Genomic DNA, 24,969 nt, shown 5'->3' with positions numbered 1-24,969 from the left:
GTAAAACACTTAGCATGAGCGATAGGAAAACACGTCGTTAAATTCTTCGAGCACCGAGGAGGAAAAGGGCTAGCGAAAGGTCTAAAGCCGAACAGGCCAGCCATATCAAGAAAACAAGGAGATTGAAGTTATGGAGAGTGAATAAATTTTTTCCAAATAAAATTCGGAAGACTGTAAAACTGTATTATTTGTATTATTATTTCTAACGTGTCTATTTTCAATTATTTTCTTTATTAATTTAGCCGACACATCAGTACGAGATAAAATGTCTTTTAAATAAAATAATTCTGGATCGCGATGTTCCTGGGAACAAATTATAAAAACCCTGTCAATTAATGAAATCACAACCCTCTTTTCACTGAAATTGGATGGTACGATTGAAAATTTAGACATCAGTCACTGTGTGTTTTCTTTATATTGAGAAAAGCAAGTGGTTATCTCTTTTAATTAATAAAATTACAAAAAATCGTAGCTTTTCATTTTCATCAAATTCAACTCAAAATTTAATGTTTTTATCAAAACTATTTAGATGTTCAAGAAAAAAAAAATTAGAATTCAAGTCCGTGCTTCTAAATATAAACTACGCCATCTATGAATCTACCCCAGAAACAAGAGCAAAGTATAAAACTCTGAATAATGGACGTTTCAACAAAATCCACGATAAGGTTTGCCAATAAAGGGCTAAGAGGGACTCCCATTGGTAAACCAAACAGCGTAGCTACCCCAAACTTTCATTTTTTTTAGTCACAAAAATTACAATTTTTCCATGTTTTTCCAGGAAAAGAAATTTACTTTTTAGTGCATTTGGATAAAAAGATTTTTTAGAAAAATTATTTTTTTCTCACCGACTTTTTCACTTGAAACCTTATCCAGTTCCATCAATGGCCATATTATCTGCATACATAACAATTACATTTTCATTGGGATAGTACAATTTAACAAAACAAACACTTTTTCAACTGCAAGAAGTAAATGACCAAGAATGTGTACTCGTTGTCTCAAAATTGAGGCTTGATGTTCTTGCATTTTCTCCTAAAATAAACAACCAATCATTAAAATTACAGACTTCAATTGAAATTAGTTAACATGACTAAAATCAACAATTTCATAGTGGATACTTTTGGAAAATGAGTGATTTAATTTCAGTCCTTTTTGGGAAGCTAAGAGCTAAAAAAAATGTAATTTTTGGTAAGGAGACACGGGACACACAAACACCGTTTTGTGATCACGAACAGAAAAATTTATTTTTGCAAAGTTGCAAGAGAGTTGAAATTGTAAGAATTTGAACTCTGTTCAAATTGTCCATGTTTGTCATTAATAAAATCATCTCAAAGTGCTGACTATTTTTTGTGGAATCATCAAATAAATTATCCCTAAACATGAATTTTTTCAGCTGGTCATAAACATCCCTCTGCAAAGCTCAAAGTAGGGCTGAAGACAATTATGATATTCTACTATTGAATTTCTGACCCCTGTATTACGAGTAAAATTTATGCGATTAAATTTTTAAACTGGCAAGAAAACAAGCGAAGATGAAAATATGGAGGAATTTTATGGAAACTACCAAATAAAGAGATTATTTTAAAAAAAATGTTTAGGTGTATCAGAGAAGAAACTGTTTGACCCCTTCCCCCTCCTCCCAGAAGAAAATTTGAAGTCCGCTCGACCCAACCTCTCCCCTTCTTATCAACAATACCTGAAAGTTTCAACTTTATCGCAAAAGCCGTCCCGATATACTACAGACAATCACATCGTTCGGGGGGGGGGGGCACAATTTGGAAAAAAATATTATACAGCCAATGCCACTTGACTCTCCAGATATGGATCACTCTTGCCCCCTCCCCTCCCCACAATAAAAATGTTGGAGCTAAGCTCCTGATTGCAGATATTCTATTTGATAACCTTGATCCAAATAATGCTTTCGATCTAACTGTTTCCTTCACCCGATTGAGAATTTGAGAGCCACTTGACCCCCCCCCCCTCAACATTCTATTTCGAAAACTCAGGGATACGTACCCAGGGATAGAGTACCCATGTCATTTCTGAAGTATACTCTTGGGAGACTCTTGGCCAAGCGAAGAGTCCCTCAAAGCTCCCAGCTAATTGGACGACCAGGAACAAACAAGACGGCCTTTTTACAAAAACCTATCTATAAATAACAGATAATTTGCATAATTAAGAGCCGTTATTTCCTAATTAAGAGTCGGGGATTTCGGGGATATCAACCCCGGAAGGTATACTTATTAGACCTTGCGATGTGCCTAAACAAAACAAGTATCTCAAAAATTCTCATCCAGCATCAAAGAGGCTACGGGGAACCGGGTTTCAGAAAAAGGCATAGAAGGGAGGTTGTTTGCCCTCCAACAGCTATCAGCCCTAAAAAAAGGGTACTCGCACTTTCAAGTTCTAGTCGAATGAGCTTGCCAAGTTTCCGCATCCACCCCCCTAAATACAAGACGGTCGAAGAAAAAAGTTTTTCATGTCCTTTTCCGATCAACCCTTCTGACTATGAGAATCCATAATCTTCAACCCTGAGAGTTTCGAGCCAATCGAATACCAAAATCACACAATCCCCTCCCCTCCTTTTTCTATTACAAAAACCTCAAACAATTGGCAATTTACATTATTTATGACGTAGAAACAGTGACGGTCATGCCAATCCCAAGGCATTCTTATTGGAACGTTCGACTATATTGAACAGAACTGGTATTTCAAAATTTTGATCGGATGCATTGAAGCAGCTAGGGGGAGGAGCTTAGCAAAAATGAAGCAGGGGGGTGGTTACCCTCCAATCACTTTCGACTCTTGAAAAAATTACACGAGTAATCAATCCAATGAGCTCCCTCCAATGTTTCCACGATAACATTTTTTCATAGAAAGTGGCCACAAAAATAAGAATAAAACAATATATTGAATGCATATAGCTCTTTGCTCAGGCAGCATTGAGAATAGATATCAGAAATTGAATAATAAAATACTGCAACTGCCTTCAGCCCTACTTAAAGTATGTTTTGTAAATTAGCGAGGTGTTTCCTCTTGCATCATTTCCCCTGTTTACAGTATGTACAACAAGCTCTCGGCTGTCATCCTGATCCCCTCTCCGTCCGGCACTTTTCCTTCTAAAGAAATGCTGAGTGTCAAGAAAGGCGTACGTCAAGGTGGCAAAACTTCACCATCACTGTTTAATAACACTATCATCGAAGCACAACAAGTAATAAAGCCGTCGTGCTTTTTCCGTGGGATCAATCTTTCCCTGCTGAACTTCGCTGATAACATTCTTCATGTTTCTCGTTCTATATATTTATTGCAACAAAATTACGACTCACTCGCAGCGGCATACAAGCAGATCGGACTTTCCTTCAACGAATCTAAAACAGAACTTCTTTTCTTCAATGGTTCTAAAAATGAGCTTTCAATTAACTTCTCCGTTAAAATTGGCGACACACTGATTAAGCCTTGTGAGTCCCTTACCTATCTTGGCCTTCCTATTTCTTCTACATTGAAGGACACACGCTCAGCACTGACAAACCACCTCTGACAAACCACCTCGTCTCTAAGACGAGCGTCTTACGGATTACTTGTTGCCAATAAGTATCGTTTCAACCGTCCTCTCCTTGCCCGGCTATACAATGCTTTTGCTACCCCCATCTGCTTGCTCTGGTTCCCTTCTGGAAAATATTCACAGCTACCGAAAAGAAAGCCATTTGTAGTGCATTCTACAGATATGCTAAGTTTCTCCTGCGTCTCCCTTTGTGGCACAGCAATGGCGACATCTCCAGGAAATATAAGGTCACCAACCCTTCCATGGCCATAGAGAGAAGAATCTCCAAATTCAGCATCAATGTTTTAAGAGCCAACCACCCCTGGACTAGTGTCATATTATAATATTTGTAGTGGAAGTGTATTTAAATTTTTATGCTTTTCTTTCTTTTTCTTTTATATACTCCGTCTTTTCCCTTTTTGACGGGTAAAAAATTAATAACAATAATAATAATTAACTTAGGCCATTACCCAACAATACCTTTTGTTTCTGAAACAAAAATTTTTCATAATTTAGTTACGCAATATAACTTTATTTCAAAACTAAATGTACTATAAATGTATGCAAACTATGTTTTTGTTATACTTTTGCCATAGAGACAATAACCCAAATCAAACCAAAATGAAGCTTTCTAAGGATCGGAGTGCAATTGGTACTAATTGCAAATTTTCATTACTGTGAAACTTCCAAATTGAGCCTAGGACTAAAACCAAAAGGTTCTAACGGTAAAAACTTGGAAATTTTCTTACTTAGAGAACCTGTTTGTGGTTGGTAGCTTAAGGGAGGCAAGAATACACAACCAAAAATTTGCAGAACCAATAAACTCATGCCCATGATTTTATTTCTCAGCTCTTCGTTTTTAAAATAAGTCTGAATATTTGACAATTTTCAACAAATATCTATAATTCTTGCAAGGTAAAATGAAGATGCTGAAATTCCACAGCTAGCAGTGAGTTGCATAAGACCAAGAGGAGAGGGGAACGCAAATCATAGAACGAATTCTATTATACACAAAACAATTTTTTTCTCATTTTTATGGAAAATGGCTTATTCTATATAAAATGTATAACTTTCCTCAGAGGTATTTACGACTCAACTACATTTTATAGGCCAAAACTTTCAGGTCTTTCGTTTGGACTGATTTTCCAGGATTGCCTAGAGATATAGACTTTTGCTTATATTGCAGTAAAGGTAACAGTATTACAGTGATTGCATACTGATGGCAAAATCCGAACCGGGTTTTTAAACTTTCTAAAAACCCAAACAATATTCGGATAAATCAAATGGGACACAATCGAACAGTCAAATGGGTCACCAACTCTCCGAAATCGTAGAAACAATTCGAATTTTCTCGTTTGGACTGATCAAAGGGGATCTCCCTGAAGATTGTAGACTACTGCTAATATTGAAGCAAAAGAGAATATGCTAATAATGACATCTTACTGGTGGCAAAACTCGAACAGTGTTGTAAAACTTATTAAAAATTCGAACAAACTCTTGACACCATCGTATAATTAAATGAGCCACCAAATGTCCATTACTAGTGTCACGGGTCCACTTCGAGTATCTATTAGGGAAATCACTTGTGAATACTTTCAGAGCCACGTCAACCTATAAATAATTCATTTGATAGAAACATATTTTCTTATTAATACCACTGCTAATACTGACGAAATTATAAACTCAAAACTATTGTATATACAAAACTATTCTAGGTACATTAGAGAGCAACAAAAGAGGCTGAAATGACTCGTCATAGGCAAAGGAAGAGGATGGGAAGGATAAATCTTAGCAGAACTAAGATAAAGAACATTTTTAGAAACAGAAAATGAAAATTTAGAGAGAAAAAAGGTAAAGTAATGCTGAAGAAATTATATGCTCAAAGCTATTCTATATACAAAACTATTCTAGGTACATTCGAGAACATCAAAAGAGGCTGAAATGACTTGTCATCGGCAAAGGAAGAGGATGGGAAGGATAAATCTTAGCAGAACTAAGATAAAGAATATTTTTAGAAACAGCAAATGAAAATTTAGCGAGAAAAAAGATAAAGTAAAATTAGTTTGAAAAGTTTGTGCATACCTTTGTGGTAAACCTGTCAGGTTTTTGTGACATAAGAGGGAGATTATCTTTTTTTGTGAGACTAAATATAATATTGGAGTCAAATAACTGAAATTGATTGTTAAAATAGCTGAGAGCAAGAGATATCAACTAGACATGATCAAGTCACTATATGTCAATGAAGTTTTCGAATATATTCAATGAAGTTCTTGGGTATACTTAAAAAATTCCTTGGAAAGGACATTTTCAATGAAGTTACTCAACAAAAGCATTTTCAATGAAGTTTGTCAAGAAAGAGTGCCCAAATTCAAATGTCAGTTTCTTTTTCTTTGTTCAGATCATCAGCTTTGAACACTGGGTCAGAAAATTAAAGTGCAGCGGAACGAAACTTTCGGCAATAAATCTGAAGTTCATACTTGGCCTGAGAAGTTGTTTCCACGTTCCTATCTTCATCTCATCTCGTCTCTAGTTGTAATCAGAGAACCAATTCAAGAATATATAGAGGTGGGGCCAAATATTTTTTTTCAGTGACGATACAAAAAAAGTATTTATCACAATATAGGAAGGGGGTTAATTTTGTATTTTTCGACTTTGTCAATGAAAATACCGAAAATAGGTACATAAGGGCAATAAATATATGGGTGAAATCTCCCCACCCCCCAATTGGCACCCCTGCTGGTGAGGTCCGAAAGAGAATATGAAGATCGGTCTATTACTATCTGGCTTATGGGCTTACTGAAGGTGTTTTGGGTTTCTCGAGAATCTGCGAATATAAGTAAAAACGAGGGGGGAGGGCAAAAGCAGAATGTAGACTTGGCTTTAAATGACATAGATATCAAATTGGCCTAGGCTATAAATGTACAAATAAAAAAAGTCGATGAGTTGCGGAAAACTAATTAAAAAGACCGAGTCGTGTAAAACCCAGTTCGTTCTACGACCCCCGTTTTCAATCCTATTCATAGATCCCTAGAAAAATTAATTACTAAATTTTAAAAACGAGTTTACTTTAATTTTTTATGTTTATTATTTTCGACTTTTTACTCTCTCGATTTTATAAATGTTATTTTTCTGCAGAAAGACTGCAAAGATGTTAAACGCCTCATCAGAAAGTAAATTTTCATTATTTTGCTTCTTTACTTTGACATTTACGGAAAACTGATCATTAGAAATGGATTGTCACTTGAAAGAGAAAATGTAATTCAAAAAAATTGTTTTATCTAAGATTCGAACCTAAGTGCTGTGTTCTGTTTATCATTTCTGTCAATTAAATAAGAGAATTTTAAATATAGGAAGTCCAATATTACCACACCACAATGTTTTACGATATTTTGAGTGTGATTAAAATTAACATACAAAGTTGGAATACTGCACTTGCACCTTATGCAAGTTATAACAATAAAGGAGGCAGGCTAGGGCACCAATTGAAGATAAATTAGGGGGTAGGACAAGGATTTTTGGGGATTTGTTTTATAAAATACAAAAAGGTGTGTTTCAAAGCCTAGGGAGGGGTAATTGCCCTTACCCCACTATCACTCCTAGAGGCAAGCACATTTGGAGAAAATAGGGATATTCAGGTCTAAAGGTCTAAGTCCCACTAAGTGTATAGAATCGTCCAGTTTTTTTCTAATTTGCCTTTCCCCTCTCCACTAAGAAAAAAAAGCTTTTTAACTAGCTAAAAGAAAAGCGAAAAATTGAAAAAGAGCGGTAGGAGGCACGCGGGGGGGGGATTTCTCTTTGATATTATATATAAGGTCAGTGGAATCGACTGAAAGCAAAGAAAAACTACGATTCGTTGCTTCTCTTTTCATGATTTAATCATTTTCTCCTCAATTTACACAAGAGTTTGAAAGCGAAAATAGAGAAAATTTCGCTACTGTTGAAATAATTCTTAAGAGACCCACTAGCTTAGCTTTGGGTAATTAATCTTCCCTTCCATACATCTGTTTATAATGCATTAGTTAAATTAAGAACAAAAAATTGATAATATAAGGGAACGACAAAAAATTTCTAGATATTTAGCACAAAGGAATTGTAGGTCCTAAAAAAAAACAAAAAACAAATTCATAAGTTTATTAACCCACATTCACAAGCAAATAAATAAGTTAAACAACACTTCCGCGGTGGAGATAACTTATGAAGGTTTGCGATCGCGCGAAAGTACACGTAACCACTGACCTATTAACTCGACTTTTTACTTAAACCTCAACTATTTAATTAAAATTATTATAAATAAACCAAAAAATAGATAATTATAGCCTATATATAATATATATATATATATATATATATATATATATATATATATATATATATATATATATATATATATATATATATATATATATATATATATATATATATATATATATATATATATATATATATATATATATATATATATTTTATTATTTGAAAACTTTATATCATAATATACGATCGTAGCTTTGCGACATAATTTGTTTACTAAATTGCGCTTTTTTTGTTTTTTTTTTACAATTCATACCAACCATCACTTTTATCATCTAGATATCTTTGATAAAACTCAATCTTTAGCTTTCTTTCTTCCAGTATTTCAAACATTATCCATGGCTTACGGGGTTCCTGTTTCTTCACTTTCATTACCTTAATAGGACATGAAATACAAAAATGTTAGCCAAAAACAAGAACTCTGAATCATAATTGGTGAAGGGAGGGTTCCGTATCATTATCTACTAGGTAAGTTTGAACTCACCGCGTTGGTCGTGAGAAGGAGTCTCCTGCGCCTTCGCTTTGGTACCAAGACCCTGTCTGTTCCCTGATGTTCCATCATCCCAGAACCCTACCTTCCCACCGACAACAGACCTTCCAGTTTAAAGTCCCAAAAAGTGCCCAAATTGACTCCAATCCCTGCTAAACCTGAAAGTTTTCGCTGACATAAGCATCAGCGATGACAAAACTTTTCTATACGATATATACTAGCTTTTAGATATTCTTTCAAATGAATTCAGATTTTGTTTTAAGTCTGCTTATGAGTATTTAAAGATAGAAACCCCCTAGAGAACCCCGTTTTCTGTTTATTATGCATTTTAGCCGATTTGTCCTTGCTCATTCTAAGCATCAAAACTTCATACTATCAAATAGTTAGTGGCGATGAACTGTAGGCAAACAATTACTCTTTTTTAAAGAAACTGACCATAAAAAGAAGAAATTTCAACTAAAATTTAAGCTTCAGAAAAATTTACTTCATATATTGCGACTAATTTTTATAAAGTTTAGTTTATCTTATAAAAATGCCACCATAAGTTTTGGGAAATCTCTCCTTGCTAGTTCCAAGCGTCCAAAAATTTAATCCCCTGCAGCCAACTCAGTAGAAAAAACATAACACCAGAAAAAAAAATTTTTCAGTGCTAGTTGTTAGTGTTACCTTGCAGAACTAACCAGTTTAACAAATTCATTCATGCCCTTTTTTATAGTGCCTTTAATATAAAGGGTTAATGCACTATGTAATAAGAGCTAAGAGCTCTAGGCAATTGTGACGAGGTCAGAAGAGCCTATGTAACAAAGCTCATATGGCATGAGCTCTAGCAAAATTCTAAGAATCAATAGATTAATTTAAAAAGAAAATCAGAGGCTTATTACCGGTCGGGGTTTAAAATAAGTGCTCGGAGAAACGAGTCCTTCTAAATGCAAAAATCCATTAAGATCCGATCACGCACTCGTAAGTTAAAAACGCCTCATTTTTTCTAATTTTTCCTCTCCTTTCAGCCGCCCCCCCTCATATGGTCGAATCAGAGAAAACAACTTTTTTAAGTCAATTTATGCAGATCCCTGACACGCCTACAAGTTTTCATCGTCCTAGCACGTCCAGAAGCACCGAACCCGTCAAAGCACTAGACCCCCCTAACTCCCCCAGAGAGAGTGGATCTAGTATCGTTACGTCAATTACGTATCTAGAGCATTTGCTTATTCTACCCACCAAGTTTCATCCTGAACTCTCCACTCTAAGCGTTTTCCAAGATTTCCGGTCCCCCCCCCCCCGACTTCCCCGAATGACACTGGATCCGGTCGGAATTGAAAATGAGAGATCTGAGTTACGAGGTCCTTCTAAATACGAAATTTCATTACGATCTGATCCCTCCTTTGTAAGTCAAAAAACCTCATTTTTCCTACCTTTCAGAATTAATACTCCTCCCAAATCCACCAAAGAGAACGAATCCGTTCCAGTTATATCAATCACGTATCTAAGACTGGTGCTTATTTTTTCCACCAAGTTTCATTCCGATCCCTCCACTCTAAGCGTTTTCCAAGATTATAGGTTCCTTCCTCCAACTCCTCCCAATGTCACCGGATCCGGTCGGAATTTAAAATAAAAGCTTTAAAACACGATATCTTTTTAAATATCAAATTTCATTAAGATATGATCACCCGTTCGTAAGTTAAAATTACCTCAATTTTTCTAATCTTTCCGATTTAACACCCCCTCCAACTCCTCCAAAGAGAGCGGATTCAGTCTGGTTATATCAATCACGTATCTAGGACTTCTTCTTATTCTTACCGCCAAGTTTCATCCTGATCTCTCCACTCTAAGTGTTTTCCAAGATTTCCGGTCCCCCCCCCAACTCCCCCCAATGACACTGGATCTGGTCGGGATTTAAAGTAAGATATCTGAGTCACGAGATAATAAGGAATTTCATTAAAAATCCGATCACGCCTTTTTAAGTTGAAAATACCTCATTTTTCCAGTTTTTTAGAATTAACCCTCCCCCCAACTCCTCCACAGAGAGCGAATCCATTTCGGTTATGTCAACTACGTATCTAGGGCTTGTGCTTATTTTACCCACCAAGTTTCATCCCGATCCCTCCCCTCTAAGCGTTTCCCAAGATTGTAAGTTCCCCCATCCAACTCCCCCCAATGTCACCAGATCCGGTCAGGATTTTAAATGAGAGCTCTGAGGCACGATATTCTTCTAAATATTAAATTTCAGTAAGATCCGATCACCCATTCCTAAGTAAAAATACTTCATTTTTTCTAATTTTTCCGAATTAACCGTCCCCCTACTCCCCCCCCCCCCTCAGATGATCAAATCGCGGAAAAGACTATTTCTTATTTAATATGGTCTGGTCCCTGATACGCCTGCCAAATTTAATCGTCCTAGCTTATCTGGAAGTGCCTAAACTAGCAAAACCAGGACCGCCAGACTGACAGACCAACCGACTGACAGAATTTGCGATTGCTATGTACCAAGTGCCATAAAAACCAGCACCATTCAGTTTGTGAATTTTTACGACTGATTACAAAGCTGTTTTGAAGTAAATTATTCTGATTCTAACAGAAAACTCAAAATCTTGGTACTAACCTGGTAAATTAAATATCTTACTTACTTCTGTCAACTTATCATTAAAGTTGTCTAGGTCTTCAAGCATAGAACCAGTGATGAAATTAAAGCCTCTTTGAGCGCAGTTTCCAAGAAGAACTTTCAGTCTCGAAGCATTATATAACACAAATATTGCATCTAAACAAAAATAAGTATGATAATTGATAATGTTTATTTCTCAAATATTATGAAAAATCAAGTTATTCAAAGATAATTAAAGAGCTAAAGACGAGCAGAAATAAAATCATACAATGAATTCAACATAAATGAACCGAAAATGCTATTGAGATTCAAAACGAACAGAAATGGCTAATTAAATCAAATCTAAAAATGAACAGAAATTATCACAAGAGTAATGCTGAAGCCCTCTAAACCTTTTAAAGGCCAGGGCGTCATTGCACTTTACTAAAAATAGAATATATTTAAAATATTTTCTCTTTTATAAGATTAATAGATCCAAAATTCAAGAGACTTCCAGGAATGAACATATTAAACAATCAGTTTGCTTTCACTAGTTCTTTTATTAAACTTAGTCATTATGGTGATTTTCTTTCTTTTTTGTTGTTGTTAAATATTTAATAAATAAAACCACCCTTTTGAAAACAAATTTTGGTTTCAATGAAATATGAGTGATACTCAAGCCGTTTAGAGGTTTTGAGAGGGAGAAAAAAGGACAAGTAATACCCCTCTTATTTGTAAACGTTGAATAGCCTTTAGATTTATTTCTCTTTTTGTGTGTTGTTGTTGATGTTGTGACAAATAAAATCAGAGTCTACACACAGTTTTCAGTAAAGCACAATAGACGCTCTGGCTTTTAGAAGACTTAGTGGGCGTTAGCCTTCCACCTGTTTGTGATCATTTCTGTTCGTTTGGGTTTCACTTAACTATCCATTTCTGTTCCGTTTCGAATCTCGTTTATTCAATAATTGAAATTTCTGTTCATTTAAGATTGAATCATTATGTGACTTTATTTCTCCTAGTCTTTGGAACAAATTTTAAAAAATAGTCTTAGAGCAGAATTTTCGATGGGCGGGAAGTTGGAATACTATCCAAATAGATTGAAAATCTGCATAATTTAGGCCTCGAATAGGGTGGAGGCCATCCTAACCTCATCTTGGTATCACTTTGGATATAGAAGAATATCGATTTTCTTTTTTCGAATCTTAATTTTTAAACAAACAGATTTTGAGCTCATATATTAGAAAGAGATATTCAGAGATAAAAATAAAACAAGACTTCAAGAACCAATGCGACTGGTTTTTTCCCTGGTTGAGGCTCCAAATTTTTCTAAAATTTTTAATCTTAATTGTTCAAAAAATTTTAATTGTTCTAAAATTTCAATTGATGCATCTTTAGGTTCTGAAATTTTCATACAGATCAGCATAAAGAAACATAGAATATTTAACACTAAGAATCAATAAGACCATATTTTTCTTAAAAAACGTATTATCCTTGGTAAGCTCCCCTTGCTGTCGTCAAGTCAAAACTTAAAGTCTACCTCCCCCCCTCTCTAATATTTTCTCAAAGTTTCAATTGAATCCTATAAGCTTTTAATTTCCGTTCCAGGCTATTAATTTTCATTCCAGGGTATTGCAAGTGTGGTGTTTTAAAAACCTAAATGCGTTTAGTGTCTTTCGACTCAATTATATTCTTTTCGCCAGGCCACAATTCAGCATCCACTTGCCCCCTACCACCCCCCAAAAAAATATTATAACCTTCAATTTAAAAGCCCACCGTGCATAAGTTATAAGTCTCATAGAAGCTTATTGTGCAAAAATGTTATCAATTTGCAGTTTGGATACAAAGATTGTTTAGCTCTTTCCCTCTTCCTCATGACCAAACTGGAATTTTTCATGTGCAATTCTCCACTTTTTTTTCTCCGACATTGCCTGACATCTCCACCGCCCAAGACATTTCCAAAACATTGCTGACATACTATTTCTAAGACCAAAACACATACTTTGCCTTCGATCTACCCTCCCCCCCCCCCTCTTAAGTCAAAACTATGAATCTTCTTGACATCCAACATTCCCTAGAGTTTCAACTTGATCATTTGGAACATTGTAAAGATATTGTAAATAATTTGAAAATTCAGGTTCACATCACCTATATCAATTTACTCAGGTAATTGCATCATTTCCAGAGTACATATTTGGGAAACTATTATATTATTTGGCACAGGAGGGAATAGTTACCCTCTAATCCCATTAGAACTTTCAATGACCTATTTCCATTTGGAGGTTATTGCAGATATGCCCATTCAGAGTTTTTTACACAGACACTAGAGGCCTTTAAATTTTTCCAACTTTAGGGGAGTTTCTTTTGAGCTGGGTATGTTTTCTCAAGTCATTTTAGTCTCTTTAGAATTTTTAGAGCCACAAAAAAAGAAAGCAAATTAATCAAACCTTTTAAAACTGAAGTAGATGCTTCACCAGCAGAAATGATAAGTGGTTTATTTGGAGGTACTCGAAGTAGAACATATCTTTCTACAAAGTCAATCACTGTGTTTAGTGGAACCTTTTCATCCTCTCTATTTGACAAATGCCGGATTTTATCATCTAAGTACCTATTAAGAAAACAAATCAAAAGTTAATGTTGTTTTTAAATTACCTTAAAAGAAAAACCCGGCAAGTAAAATTGGTAAAATAAGGTAAAAATTTGGTAAAATAAGGTACTGCCTAGGAAATATAAAGTAAAATTGCTGTTTTAGAGTTGGCCTGTAGCTAGAAGACAAGTTGAGCATTTTTTTCTACCATTTTTCAACTTTTAATGAAAATTTTTAATGATTTTGATTTTCCTAGGGTTAAAAAGGTAATGCCTACCCTCTAGAGTTTCCTCAGTTTAATTAAGAGTCTAGTTTATCCTTTTGTTAACTGTTTTGTCAGAGCTTTGATAGTCCCTAATTTCAGACAACTATTTTTTTTTTATAAATTTTAAAACTTTATTCTTGTTTTTCTAGTTCTTGCTTTATCACAGTTAATTTAATTCACAAGTACACGGGTTGAAACAAGAGAGACGCATTGGCAGAATGCATGGGAAATATGAAATTTGGACTATATTTTGCAAGTTAGGGGAGAGGGGGTTGGAGAAAAAGTATAATGGAGCTGCATGTAAAGTATGTTAGAGGCAATTGTTATGCATATTATTAGATAAGAATTGTTTTCTAAAAATGTTTCCTTCTCAATGGGTTCCCTTCTTGATTAAGGACGTTTCCGTCCCTAATCAAGACCTTTACCAAAATATTTGCTTATAGACCTTATACATCATACATGTAAAGGAAATAAAATTCTTGCTTACAGCCTTATTCTTATAAAAATCAAATAAAAATAAAATTTTCAACTCAAAGTAAGGAGTAAAATTAAACCTTAAAACAAACAGAAAATATTACGTATATGAGGTGGGTTGTCCCTATTCAACACCTCACTCTTCATGCTAAATTTTTGTTATCTTCTAAAAAGCTTCTTATTGGTCTAGCTAAACGACACTTGTGTATCAGGAGTCTTTCTTAACGAATTTGGACAAAATTCTAACTCCAAAGCAAAGAGCAAGGTACTGAGGAGGGGGCCGCCCCCTTTTACAGGCATAATTTCTGTTTGCTTTGAGTTTTAATGTAGCTTTTTACGCTCAGTTGAAAAAAAACTTTTTTTTAATATTTCTTATCGTTTTTTAAATGAAGTCGGGAAATCCGGCTCCACCTCCACGAAAATAAACCACCATGGAAAAATCCTCTAGACAATTCAACACTACTACTAATAATAATAACTCACCGCAGCACCAGGCCGTCTGAGGCCAACATAGCTACGCACGCTCCTTCTCCATCCCAGCCTATTCAAAGTCTCCCTCTTTACACTCTCTAAGGAGTTGCCCGTTCCCCTTAAACCTTTCCTTTCAAATTCCTCTCCCACCCCAACTGAAAATGACCTGCTTTCCATTTAACCCTTGACGGTTGGCCAAAAAGGACAATTTTTGGCAATCTGTCATTCTTTATATACAGAATGTTCCCTAGCCATCTCAACCTTTCTCTTATTATAGCCCTAGACACCCCACACTTTTCGTACAGCATACAGTTTGAAATACGGTCAGTCGGTTGGGTACCCAAAACAATCCATAAGCAATTTCTCTGGAAAAAAATCTAGCAAATCTTTCTTCATTTCTGGAGCGACCATACGTAAGAAATGGGCAAATTTTGTAACTTAAAGACCTTTCCCCAGAGGCTGAGGGGGGCGTATTATCTCCAATCTCCAATATTATCACAACGATGCTGAGCAAAATGGCTGTCCCCAAATTTTTATCAGACGTTTTTTTGGGGGAAAGGGGCATGGTACTCGCCCTCCAGTATTTTTTTTCACTTAAAAATGGCACTAGAACTATTAATTTCTGTTAGAAGAAGCCCTATCTTGATATTCTAGGTCCACTGGTTTGCTAAGATCAACCCAGGGGAAAAACAACAACAAAAAATAAACACACATTCATGATTTTTCTTCTGACAAGAAATACCAAATTCTACATTTTTACAGATAGGAGCTTGAAACCACTATAGTAGGATTCTCTGGTATGCTAAATCTGATGGTCTGATTTTCATCCAGATTCTTTTATCAGGCAAAATTTCTCAGCCTCATAGCCTCTTATGGGCAACACTAAACTTAAATAAACTTATACATCTGGAATCAGCTTAATAAGCTAATTCTTTCAATACACCTACTGGTATCACAATTCCGTTCTTTAGAGTTTTGGTTATTATTGAGCTGTGTTACTCCTTACTTACAGTTTGTTACCACGAGCTGTTTGATAAGACTATAAATTATCTTTAAAAACACACAGAATTTTATTTCAGGTAATATTCCAACATCTAAAAATTATAACCATTTCTACTTTTATACCCTTTATCATTCTGATATGCTTTATTAAGTCAGACGGCCTTTTAAGACCTGAGACAACTTGGTGGTTTTTACTGAGCGTTTGTTTTGCCAAGCATTTCTTAGAGGTGTCTAGGATAGCATTGCAATGGACTCATTGGACATTATAAAAAAAAAAAAAAAAAAAAAAAAAAAAAACTTGGTAAAACAACGGTAACAACTTAAATCATGACTAAGTAAAATCTTAAGTGTTAATTATAATTAAGAAGATGTTCACCAGCTCCTATATTGTAAGGATGTTTCTATATTATCTGACTACAACATTATGGTAATAAATATATGTTAGCAAATTTAATCATGATTAGGTCTATCATTATGACTAAGGTTAATCATGATCAGGTCTAGGGGCAATACACCCACTAGGGTTGTTTTGCCTCCTGCCTGAATACATTTTGCCCTCCTCCCTAAATTTCGTAAATTGACGCCCCTGACTTGAGGTAGTTAATCAAGGGTAACACTTGTCGCTATGATTAAGAAAATACTCTGAGTATTATTGCTGAAATCTTAACCGTTTTGCAAAAAAGGTAGCAAAATGAGACTGTGATTTATAAACGTAATTAAAGCAATTGGCACATATTGTCACTGCCATGCCTAAAGGCTGTTTCTGATGTTTTCACACTTTTGAGATTATTACCAAAAGCCATTTGCTTTCTCTTTGCATCTCTTTTCAAATGGAGGATCAACCAGGCAGTGTCTGCTGAATCACTCTTTGATCCGCTTGTGCTACACTTTTGGCTCATCCTTCCTTTGACAACAGCTTGGTCAACAGTTTCTACCATTATTTCAGAAATAGAACACTTAGGTATGACAGTGACAATGTGTATCACATGCAACAAACCTACATAGCAGGATCGAAATGAAATAGAATTAGAAAAAGTAGCTATTGAACAAAGTTATGGAAAAGAGAGTAATTGGGTAAACAAAGTAGCAGTCTAAACTATTTTGCACCAAGTTTTCCTTGGGGATTTGAAATCATAACTGGATACAAAATAAATGAAATTAGAGTTGACATGGACTTAAAAATTATTGGGCTATCAAGGATAATAGCAAAATGCGAAATCAAACATATTAAAAAACCAAAATAGAACTAAATATTGGTGTTATTTTTATTTATCAGAGCTAATTACCATTTTTAGCCAGGAAGTTATTCCATTCTTGGCACAAACCATATTTTACACCCAACTTCTGACAGAATACCATAAATTCCATCAACCCTCAAGACAGAGTTATATCACTACGTTAATTCCAGCTGACAGACCTGGTTAAAACAGAAATTTACCTTGTCTTTCCCCCAAGTTTCTTTAAAAAAAAAACTATTTGAACAACTGTCTTTAAAAATTACGAATAGTACCTTTTCACCATCAAGATACAGGAAGATGTTATTCATTAAAGGATGAAATTACTAGCTATGAAAACAATTTTTTAGACTCAGATCCAAAACAGGAACAAACATAATATATGCCAGCATTTCTTTCTTTTTTTCATCAAGAGCCAGAAATCTGGCTGCCCAACTAAAATTCACTCTCTGTTAGAGCTCATTGTAAGAGTACAATTAAGTTATGTTTAATACAAAAAATAAAAAAAGCTTACCCAGACAAAGATTTGCCTTTAGCATCAACATCTTTAATGACAACAGGAGCTATATGAATCCATTTAACTTCACCAACTATCTCACAACCTTTGGGCTGTGATCTCTGAGAGAGCACAAAATGTTTTCTTTCAGTTTTGTTGTTTTCCAAATATGAGATGCTAGCAAGTCTGTAAGGATATAATTTAGCAGTTTAAAAGTGTCAAAATTGACCTCTAACCCCTTGCCTCGATTCCCCTTCCCATCCAACCTTAGGCTTTGGAAAGCACTTTTTAGGACATCTTTGTAGAAAAAAAAAATAAAGAACAAATTTACTCCCCTGGAATCTGAAAAATTGAATTAACCCCTCCCCTTACGTCTTTTTCAATTGGAGCTGCTGCCTGGGCTATATACAAGAGTTTGTGGATTTTGTTGGTTTACACTATTTCTTATAAATAATTGGCTTGTTCTTATCAACAACATAGATAAAATTTGCTTCCCCCTCAATATATTTTCCATGCATAGTGCCATAATTAGCTGATCAAAACCAATTATTGAACTAAAGATTGGTTATATTTGTAAAGAGTTGATTATATCTGATTATGCCAACTGTCAAACTTCAGGTCAACAGATATAATCAACCCTGAACTGATATAATCCACCTTCAGGTTGAGTTTGATTCATTCAGCCAATTTTAGCAAGCAGATGACTAACAAAACTATATTAGGGGGGTGAGAGGGGGAAACAAAATTTCCCAGAGTCATAACCTATATATATTATTCTTCACACCAAAAAATGGTAGCAGTCTGTGATTATCATTACTATTCTTAAATGTTTAATGTCTGGACTGTTCAAGTGATTTTTCAATGTTAAAATGATCTAGATAGATCAAAACTTTGGAAAAATTTGTTTAGAGCCTTAATCTTGAAAAAACTTTTTCAAATGAATGACACCACATTGTTACATGTATTTGTTATTATTGTGTTTCATTTATTAGCGTTCACAACTCTGCTTAGCATAATGGACAGCATGTCAGACTTATAAACTAAAGATCATGGAATTTACCTCTTACTGTGGTCAAAGATTTCATTTGAATGTTTCCATAGTTGAATTCTTCCAGCATTTTTCATATGAATGATGTCACAAATATCTTTCAATAGTTATAATAAATTTTGCTGTCTGTGCTAAATATTTTAAAAAGCATATTACAACTTAAATTTGATTTTCAATAGCAACCTACAGGATAATTTTTCAGTAAAAATTTGCAAAAAGGTTTGCTGAATAAAATAAAAGTTCTTAAGAAAACTGTCTCTCTTTTAACTGAATAAGCATTGGTTCCCTTAGTTATTTCATTAATCTGCAAACTTTCACATATAACCAAGGGTATGCCATAGTAGTAGGGGACAGGGGGTAAATTTTTTATAGTGGTGAATAATATATTTTGAAAGAATGACTAGAACAGGAACCAAATGGTACTAATTTTTTGGTAGTTATTGTAGATAGCTTTGAAGTCTTGTACCAAGACGACCAAATCTGTTTCCTATTCTTTTTTTTGCTTACTACATGAGTTTGATTGAATAATAAAGAAAATAGGGTGAACTTCAAGATGAGGGCCTTTGTCCATCTTGGAAAGTAGTTGAGTTAGGTAAATGACACTTTCAGGAACTAATCCAAAGTCTAAAATATATCCCTAAAAGCTGTCAACAACCTATTGCCTCTACCATTTCCTTATTTCTAGGGCTTAGGAAGAATGCACTAAAGACAGTTTATACCAATTAAAACTAAGATAATCTTTCAATCTTCAAACTGGTACTTATAGCTGAAACTAAATCCAAGTATTGATGTTGACAGGGGGGGGTGCAATCCTCATACTAGTGTATACTACATTTAGGAAGAGTGTTTGAATTAGGATTCAAATGGTATTACTTTTTGATTATCACTGTAGGTAGTTCTGAAAGTCATCTGCCTATATGAAAAGATCGTTTCTTATTCCCTTTCTCTGGATTTCTACATTATTTTGACTGAATATTAAGGAAAATAGGGCGAAGTTCTAAATTAAGGCCTGCCCCATCTTAGATAAAACTTTCAGGAATGAATCCAGGGTCTACATGGCCCTAGAAATTATTGACAAGCTACTATATCAATTAATTTGTTATTGCTAGGGCTAGGAGGAATATACTGAAGACAGGTATAAATCTATTAAAACTATATATGTTAATATCAAGCATTACGAAAAATTTATTTTGTCTTAATTTTTCATCTTTAGTCTCTTTTTCTTTGGTACTAGGTTTTTGATTCTTAATCAATCAATAGGACTTTAAGCCATATCAGTGTTTTTTTTTCTAAATTTAAGAATTAAATATCTTTAGTGTTATGTATCTTCAAAGCCTTATAAATCAGAACACTTTCTTTGTGTCTTATTTGAACTATAGATATATTTCTAAAGATCTTACTTTTATAACAAAAAAAAATCTTAAAGCCATGCCTGTTTGAAGTAGGAAAGGGTGGAGATAGATAATTCACCAAAATTTTCTAGGGTATCATTGAGGCTCAGGGTCTCTTCTAGATAATCTTATTACCCAAATTCAGTTACTTTCTAAGATGGTCAAAAGCCTCCCATCTAGAATGTTATGGTTATAATTTCTTTATGTTTCTAGGTAGGCCTAGAAAGCCTCAACCATTAAAAATGATGGTTGGAAATGGCATGAAACAGGATTCACAACTAAGGGTTAGTTTTTCTTATGCAACAAAAATCAAACAAAAAAAAGCAAATATACAATTCAATGTCCTTTCTAAATATAGGCTAATAACTGCTGCAGCAATTGTGTCCCAGGCCTCTTTAATGGGGCCAGATAGCCTGAGGAGGTTGCATATATGGGGAGCAATACCTTGCAATACCTCCTGATCAATACCTTGCTCTTTATGCTAGAGTTAAAATTTGTGCACAAATTTCTTAAGAATGGCACCTGGAACAAGAGGGTTGTTTAATTGGAACAATAGGAAGCTTTTTTAAAGCATTAAAAGCTTGAGTGTGAAAAACAAGGTATGGAGGGGGGCTACTCCCCCATCTCCATATACTCAATAATTTATGTTTGTTTTCAGTTTTAATGCTATTCTTTACTTTCAGTTGAAAAAACTTGTTTTTCTTATGTAATATAAAAAAAAGATTTTTAGTTCAATTTAGTTATTTGGTTGCATTTGAATAAACAATATTTATAATTTATTTTGGTTCAGTTATAATTGGTATAGCTTTTTTCAGTTTCAAAATTTAGACTTTGACCTATTTATATTTTAGATGAAAGAAATTACAATTTTTTAATGATAGCTTTATAATAGAATTTTTGGTGTGCTGGAAGGGGGGAATGCAATTCAAATATTTTGAAAATATATATAGTTTTGAGGACCCTGTAGAGCTGAAGCCATCCTAACCCACAAGTTTTTACAACCATGAATATCAACCCTTTTATCACAAAAAATTACTTACTTAATCGTCATGCCAGGGTGGCATTGAAGAATGTTGTCAGCCTCCTCCATGTTGAGCAGTCTGCAACAACGGTCCCTGCATCAACAGCAAAATTCCAACTTTGTTTAGGAAATTCCTAAGATTATCACTAATGCTTCCAGCCACTACTGCTTAGTTAAAAGTTGTAAAAAATCTAAGCCAGAGTGTCAGCAGTCAATCACAAAAGATGTCCCAACGAACAAAGTATCAGCTTGGCAACCAGGTGTGACAAAGGTGACTAGGAAGTCATACTTTGAAGGTGGTGATTGCTGACAAAGTCTGTCCATTGGATACCTTCAATTGTTTGAAGCCACTTGGATTGAAGAGTGTTGAACCAGCACTGAACAGTTTTAATTGCAGGCCAAAGTTTCAGCTTTGTATAGCAGGATTGAGTAGACTGATCCTCCAAGAATTTTCATTTTGGTGGCTTGTTTGATCATTGGCTTCTTCCAAACATGGCTCAGTCTACCAAAGATGGCAGAGGCCTTGGCTGCACAAGCAGCAACTTCATGGTCAATGCAGACATTGATGATATTGTGGAGCCAAGATAAGTGAAGTGGTCAACTACTTTGATTTGGTTTCTGGTGACCTAGTAATTATAATTGTCAGCATCAGACTTTGGCTGAACTACCATGTAGCTGCACTACCTACTTTTTTATTTTTATAAATATATTTTGAGCTGATTTATTAAAGAGTTCTATTTTGTAGCTTAAAAATTATATTAAACTATTAAAAAACAAATTAAAATAGGATATCAAGAATCAAGACAATTAAATTTACTAAGTAAGGTCTTCTTGGTTCTGCAATTTCAATCAAACATGCAGTCCTTGTCAATTATAAAATCTATTCATAAATAATTTTTTCAACTGAAAGTAAGAAGCAACAATATAACATAAAACAAACATAAATTATTCCATATACTAGGGGGTTACCCCGCCCCCTTCCTCAATACCTTGCTCTTCACATTGAAGTTCTTAGTACTTTTAAAAAAGCTTCTTATTCTAAATAAACAGTCCTTGTGTTTCAGAAGTTGATCTTAAGAATTGGGACAATCTGTCAAAATATAATAATTGAGTAGGGGGGTAGCCCATCAAAAACAGAATAATGTGTGTTTATTTTAAGATTTAATGCTGCTCCTTACCTTAAAAAAAATATTTAATGTTTTATCTGCAGCTCTTGTGCAAGCTCTACAAGTTATAGCAAGACAGCTCAACCAATTCTAAATAATTGTTATTTGGCCACATAAAGGGAAAAAGTTTACAATGAAAAAGACAGGGTGACCCTTTAAGGTGTGTTATCACCTTATGGTGGAAAGTGATAGGAACAGAACCAGACCCCTTCCCACAGCTTTTTTAACATCCTGCTCCCTCTAGATACAGCCTTGAAGGCAAGTATTCAAGAAGAGGGGCCATAAACCTCTACTTAAGGGATTTTTAAAGTTGCAGAGGGGATGATTCCAAACAAATCTCCATTTGAGATGATTCATTACCTTAATTTGGACTTCAGAGCAAAATTAAGGTCTATACCAGATCTGCTCTGCTCTGTGTCAATGATTGTAATTTGGAATGTCACTGTGATATGGGCCCAGTGATGTTGTATTAGTTGGCAGCTGAGAATGATGGACGGTCCAACGTATATTTCCATGGCTTGTTGTTCCATTCTTTGTCAAGTCTTGACTTGAAGGAGGCACTAGTGGGTTCAATCACAGTTTTGTCTTCAAGGTTGTTCTAGTTGTTTGAAATACACTTGATAAAAAATTTTGTGCATTCTGCTGTTCACTCTTTGCTTTGCTTGCTTCTGTAAGTGTCCTTTAGTGTTGTGTTGACCTGTATGTTTTGTGAGGAATGTGTTGTTTGGTTGACTATTATATTTGTAGGTCACCATCATATCACATCTGCAATGTCTGAAGACTAGCGTTGGTAGTTCTAAAGGCTCTAGTCTCTTATGATATGGCATATTTTGTAGACCTGTGATGCATTGGGTGTCATGTCTTTGAGCTCCTTCAGTTATTCTGGTGTCATCCTTGTAAGATAGGAATGTCAGACATGTTCCAAAATCCAAGAACAGCCTAACAATAGTCTTGTAAGGTTTCAGGAAGACTGGATGGGAGCAGCGTGTGATAGTGCATTTCAGCATGCCCAGACCTGAGATTGTTATTGTTGAAATGGAAAACACTGCATTTATTGATGTTAAACTCAAGCAGCCATTCACTGGTCCACTTCTGGATTCTCTGGAGGCCTGACTACAGGCTTTGTTGAATGGCTGGTCCAAAAACTTGGAGTCATCAGTTTAAGAAATAATGTTATTTGTGGCTTCCATGCTCTAAATTTGCTTCTGAATTTTTCATTTTTCTAGCTCTAAGCACTTTATATATTGAGTTGGGAGGGAAGGAGCAATTGAAAACATCTTACCAGAGCATAATTTAGATTCTAAATTCAGTCCTGATATCTTCATTATTTCTAGTGTCTCAATTTCACTTTTCATTAATTAAGACCAGGTGTAAAGTAAGAACAATGTATGTCTCAACCTAAATAACATAGTTGACATCTCATAAGTGATCTATGTTCTTGAGCAATTAGATAATACAAACCTTTAGACAAGTTTCATTGATTAGTAAAATCAAAAAAAAAAGTGTAGTACAGCTGACACTACATCAGGTATTGACTAAACATTTGGCTGTTATTGCAAGAGTTTATTATAGAATATAAGTACTGTAAAAAAGGTTAAGAGCTGGAATTTCTCAAGGTAAACACAGATTTACACTTTTAACACTATTATACAATCAAACATCAGCTGCATATAAGCATTAGACTAATGTACAATAAACTGCATTATATGGAGGGGGAAGGATAGAGTTAGCAACATTAAAATACCTTCCCAGGACATACTTTGGTAAATATTTTGTTGTTTATATTATTGACCTACACATTAAGTGATCATACTGCTAGATGCTATTTTTAATGATCTTCCTGTAAATAGCAATTACTTTTCTTGTAGATTGAATTTTAAGCTCTTTTAGGACTCTTAAAAATTATAATTTCATTCTTTTTTTTTAAATATAAATGGGTTATAACATTTGTCTCAAACTTATTCTCACCATAAAGCCATTTTGTAGAAATGGTATGATTCAATATTGCTTTGTCAGGATTAAAATAGAATAGAAAATAAATTCATAATAAACCTCCTGTTTTTTTCTTATTCTGTTAAGCCACTTAAAAAACTGCTTTTACACCAAAGCCTATATGTCAAAAAAAAAATCAATGCTGACAAAGGATAGGCTACACAAGATAGTTTTGAATTTTTTATCCAAATCAATTGTGATAGGCCTAAATCAATGCTTGTGGATTATAAAACCTCAAAAAAAAGGATTTATAATCAAATAGCAGGTTTGAAACCAATGTTTAAAGCCTTTTTATATCCAAAACTATAAATTGCTTGATCATTTTCAAGGGTTTATAAGGGGCTTAAATTTGAAATTATGTGAGGAAAGAGATTTTTATAATTGTAAAGAGCATACAAAAAGGCATTGAGTGACATTGTTTCCTTTAGGGGTAATGGAAGGGATGAAGCTACAATAGCAGCAGTTATAATTATACTGAAAGGGATATTTAACTTTGTAAATTTGTATATTTTTTCTCATTGATTTCTTTACTAAGCTATGAGCAACGTTCAACCTAAATAAGTCAGGGCTAAGATAGTCTAGGGCTATTTCAAACACTCAAACAGTAATATCTACAGTTTTATCATATCGTAACCTTTGAGAAGCCTTTTGAAGTTCGACATTACGTGAGAAACACCATGATCCTTTATTGTGTTCAATATCTACATCGTAAATCACTGTCTCTGGGCTTGTCATGTTTTTAAGGTTTTGAATTTTGTCGTACTCTATATGCAGGGCTGCCGAATTTTTTCCGAAAATGTGCTTTTTGTGTCATCTCAAATTCCATAATGTGTCACAAAATGTGTCATATATTTTTTGCTACAAGTGGTATCATATTTAATTGTCAAATCTTTATTTAGAGTTTTGA

General features: G+C 34.5%; 1 protein-coding gene across 3 annotated transcripts; it reads right to left on the bottom strand.

Annotated features, from left to right (window-relative positions):
• Window positions 1-903: 903 nt before the first annotated feature.
• LOC136025405 (uncharacterized) lies at window positions 904-24,842 on the bottom strand. Of its 3 annotated transcripts, none has more exons than XM_065701418.1 (6): window positions 24,697-24,842; window positions 17,463-17,630; window positions 13,362-13,522; window positions 10,964-11,094; window positions 4,985-5,152; window positions 904-1,032 (listed from the first exon to the last, which is right to left on the bottom strand). In XM_065701418.1, exons 1-6 carry the CDS (start codon window positions 24,795-24,797, stop codon window positions 910-912), a joined length of 852 nt encoding a protein of 283 aa, XP_065557490.1. In that variant the 5' UTR covers window positions 24,798-24,842; the 3' UTR covers window positions 904-909. The 3 variants fall into 3 exon arrangements, with proteins under 3 accessions (XP_065557490.1, XP_065557492.1, XP_065557491.1); XM_065701420.1 differs by having other exon boundaries at window positions 24,728-24,819; XM_065701419.1 differs by lacking the exon at window positions 24,697-24,842 and adding an exon at window positions 20,924-21,419.
• Window positions 24,843-24,969: the final 127 nt, after the last annotated feature.

The sequence above is a fragment of the Artemia franciscana genome, chromosome 3 (assembly GCF_032884065.1).
Source record: "Artemia franciscana chromosome 3, ASM3288406v1, whole genome shotgun sequence".
NCBI lineage: Eukaryota > Metazoa > Arthropoda > Branchiopoda > Anostraca > Artemiidae > Artemia > Artemia franciscana.
The sequence above is the reverse complement of the archived record's forward strand: the minus strand, read 5'-3'. Positions and strand labels throughout refer to the sequence as shown.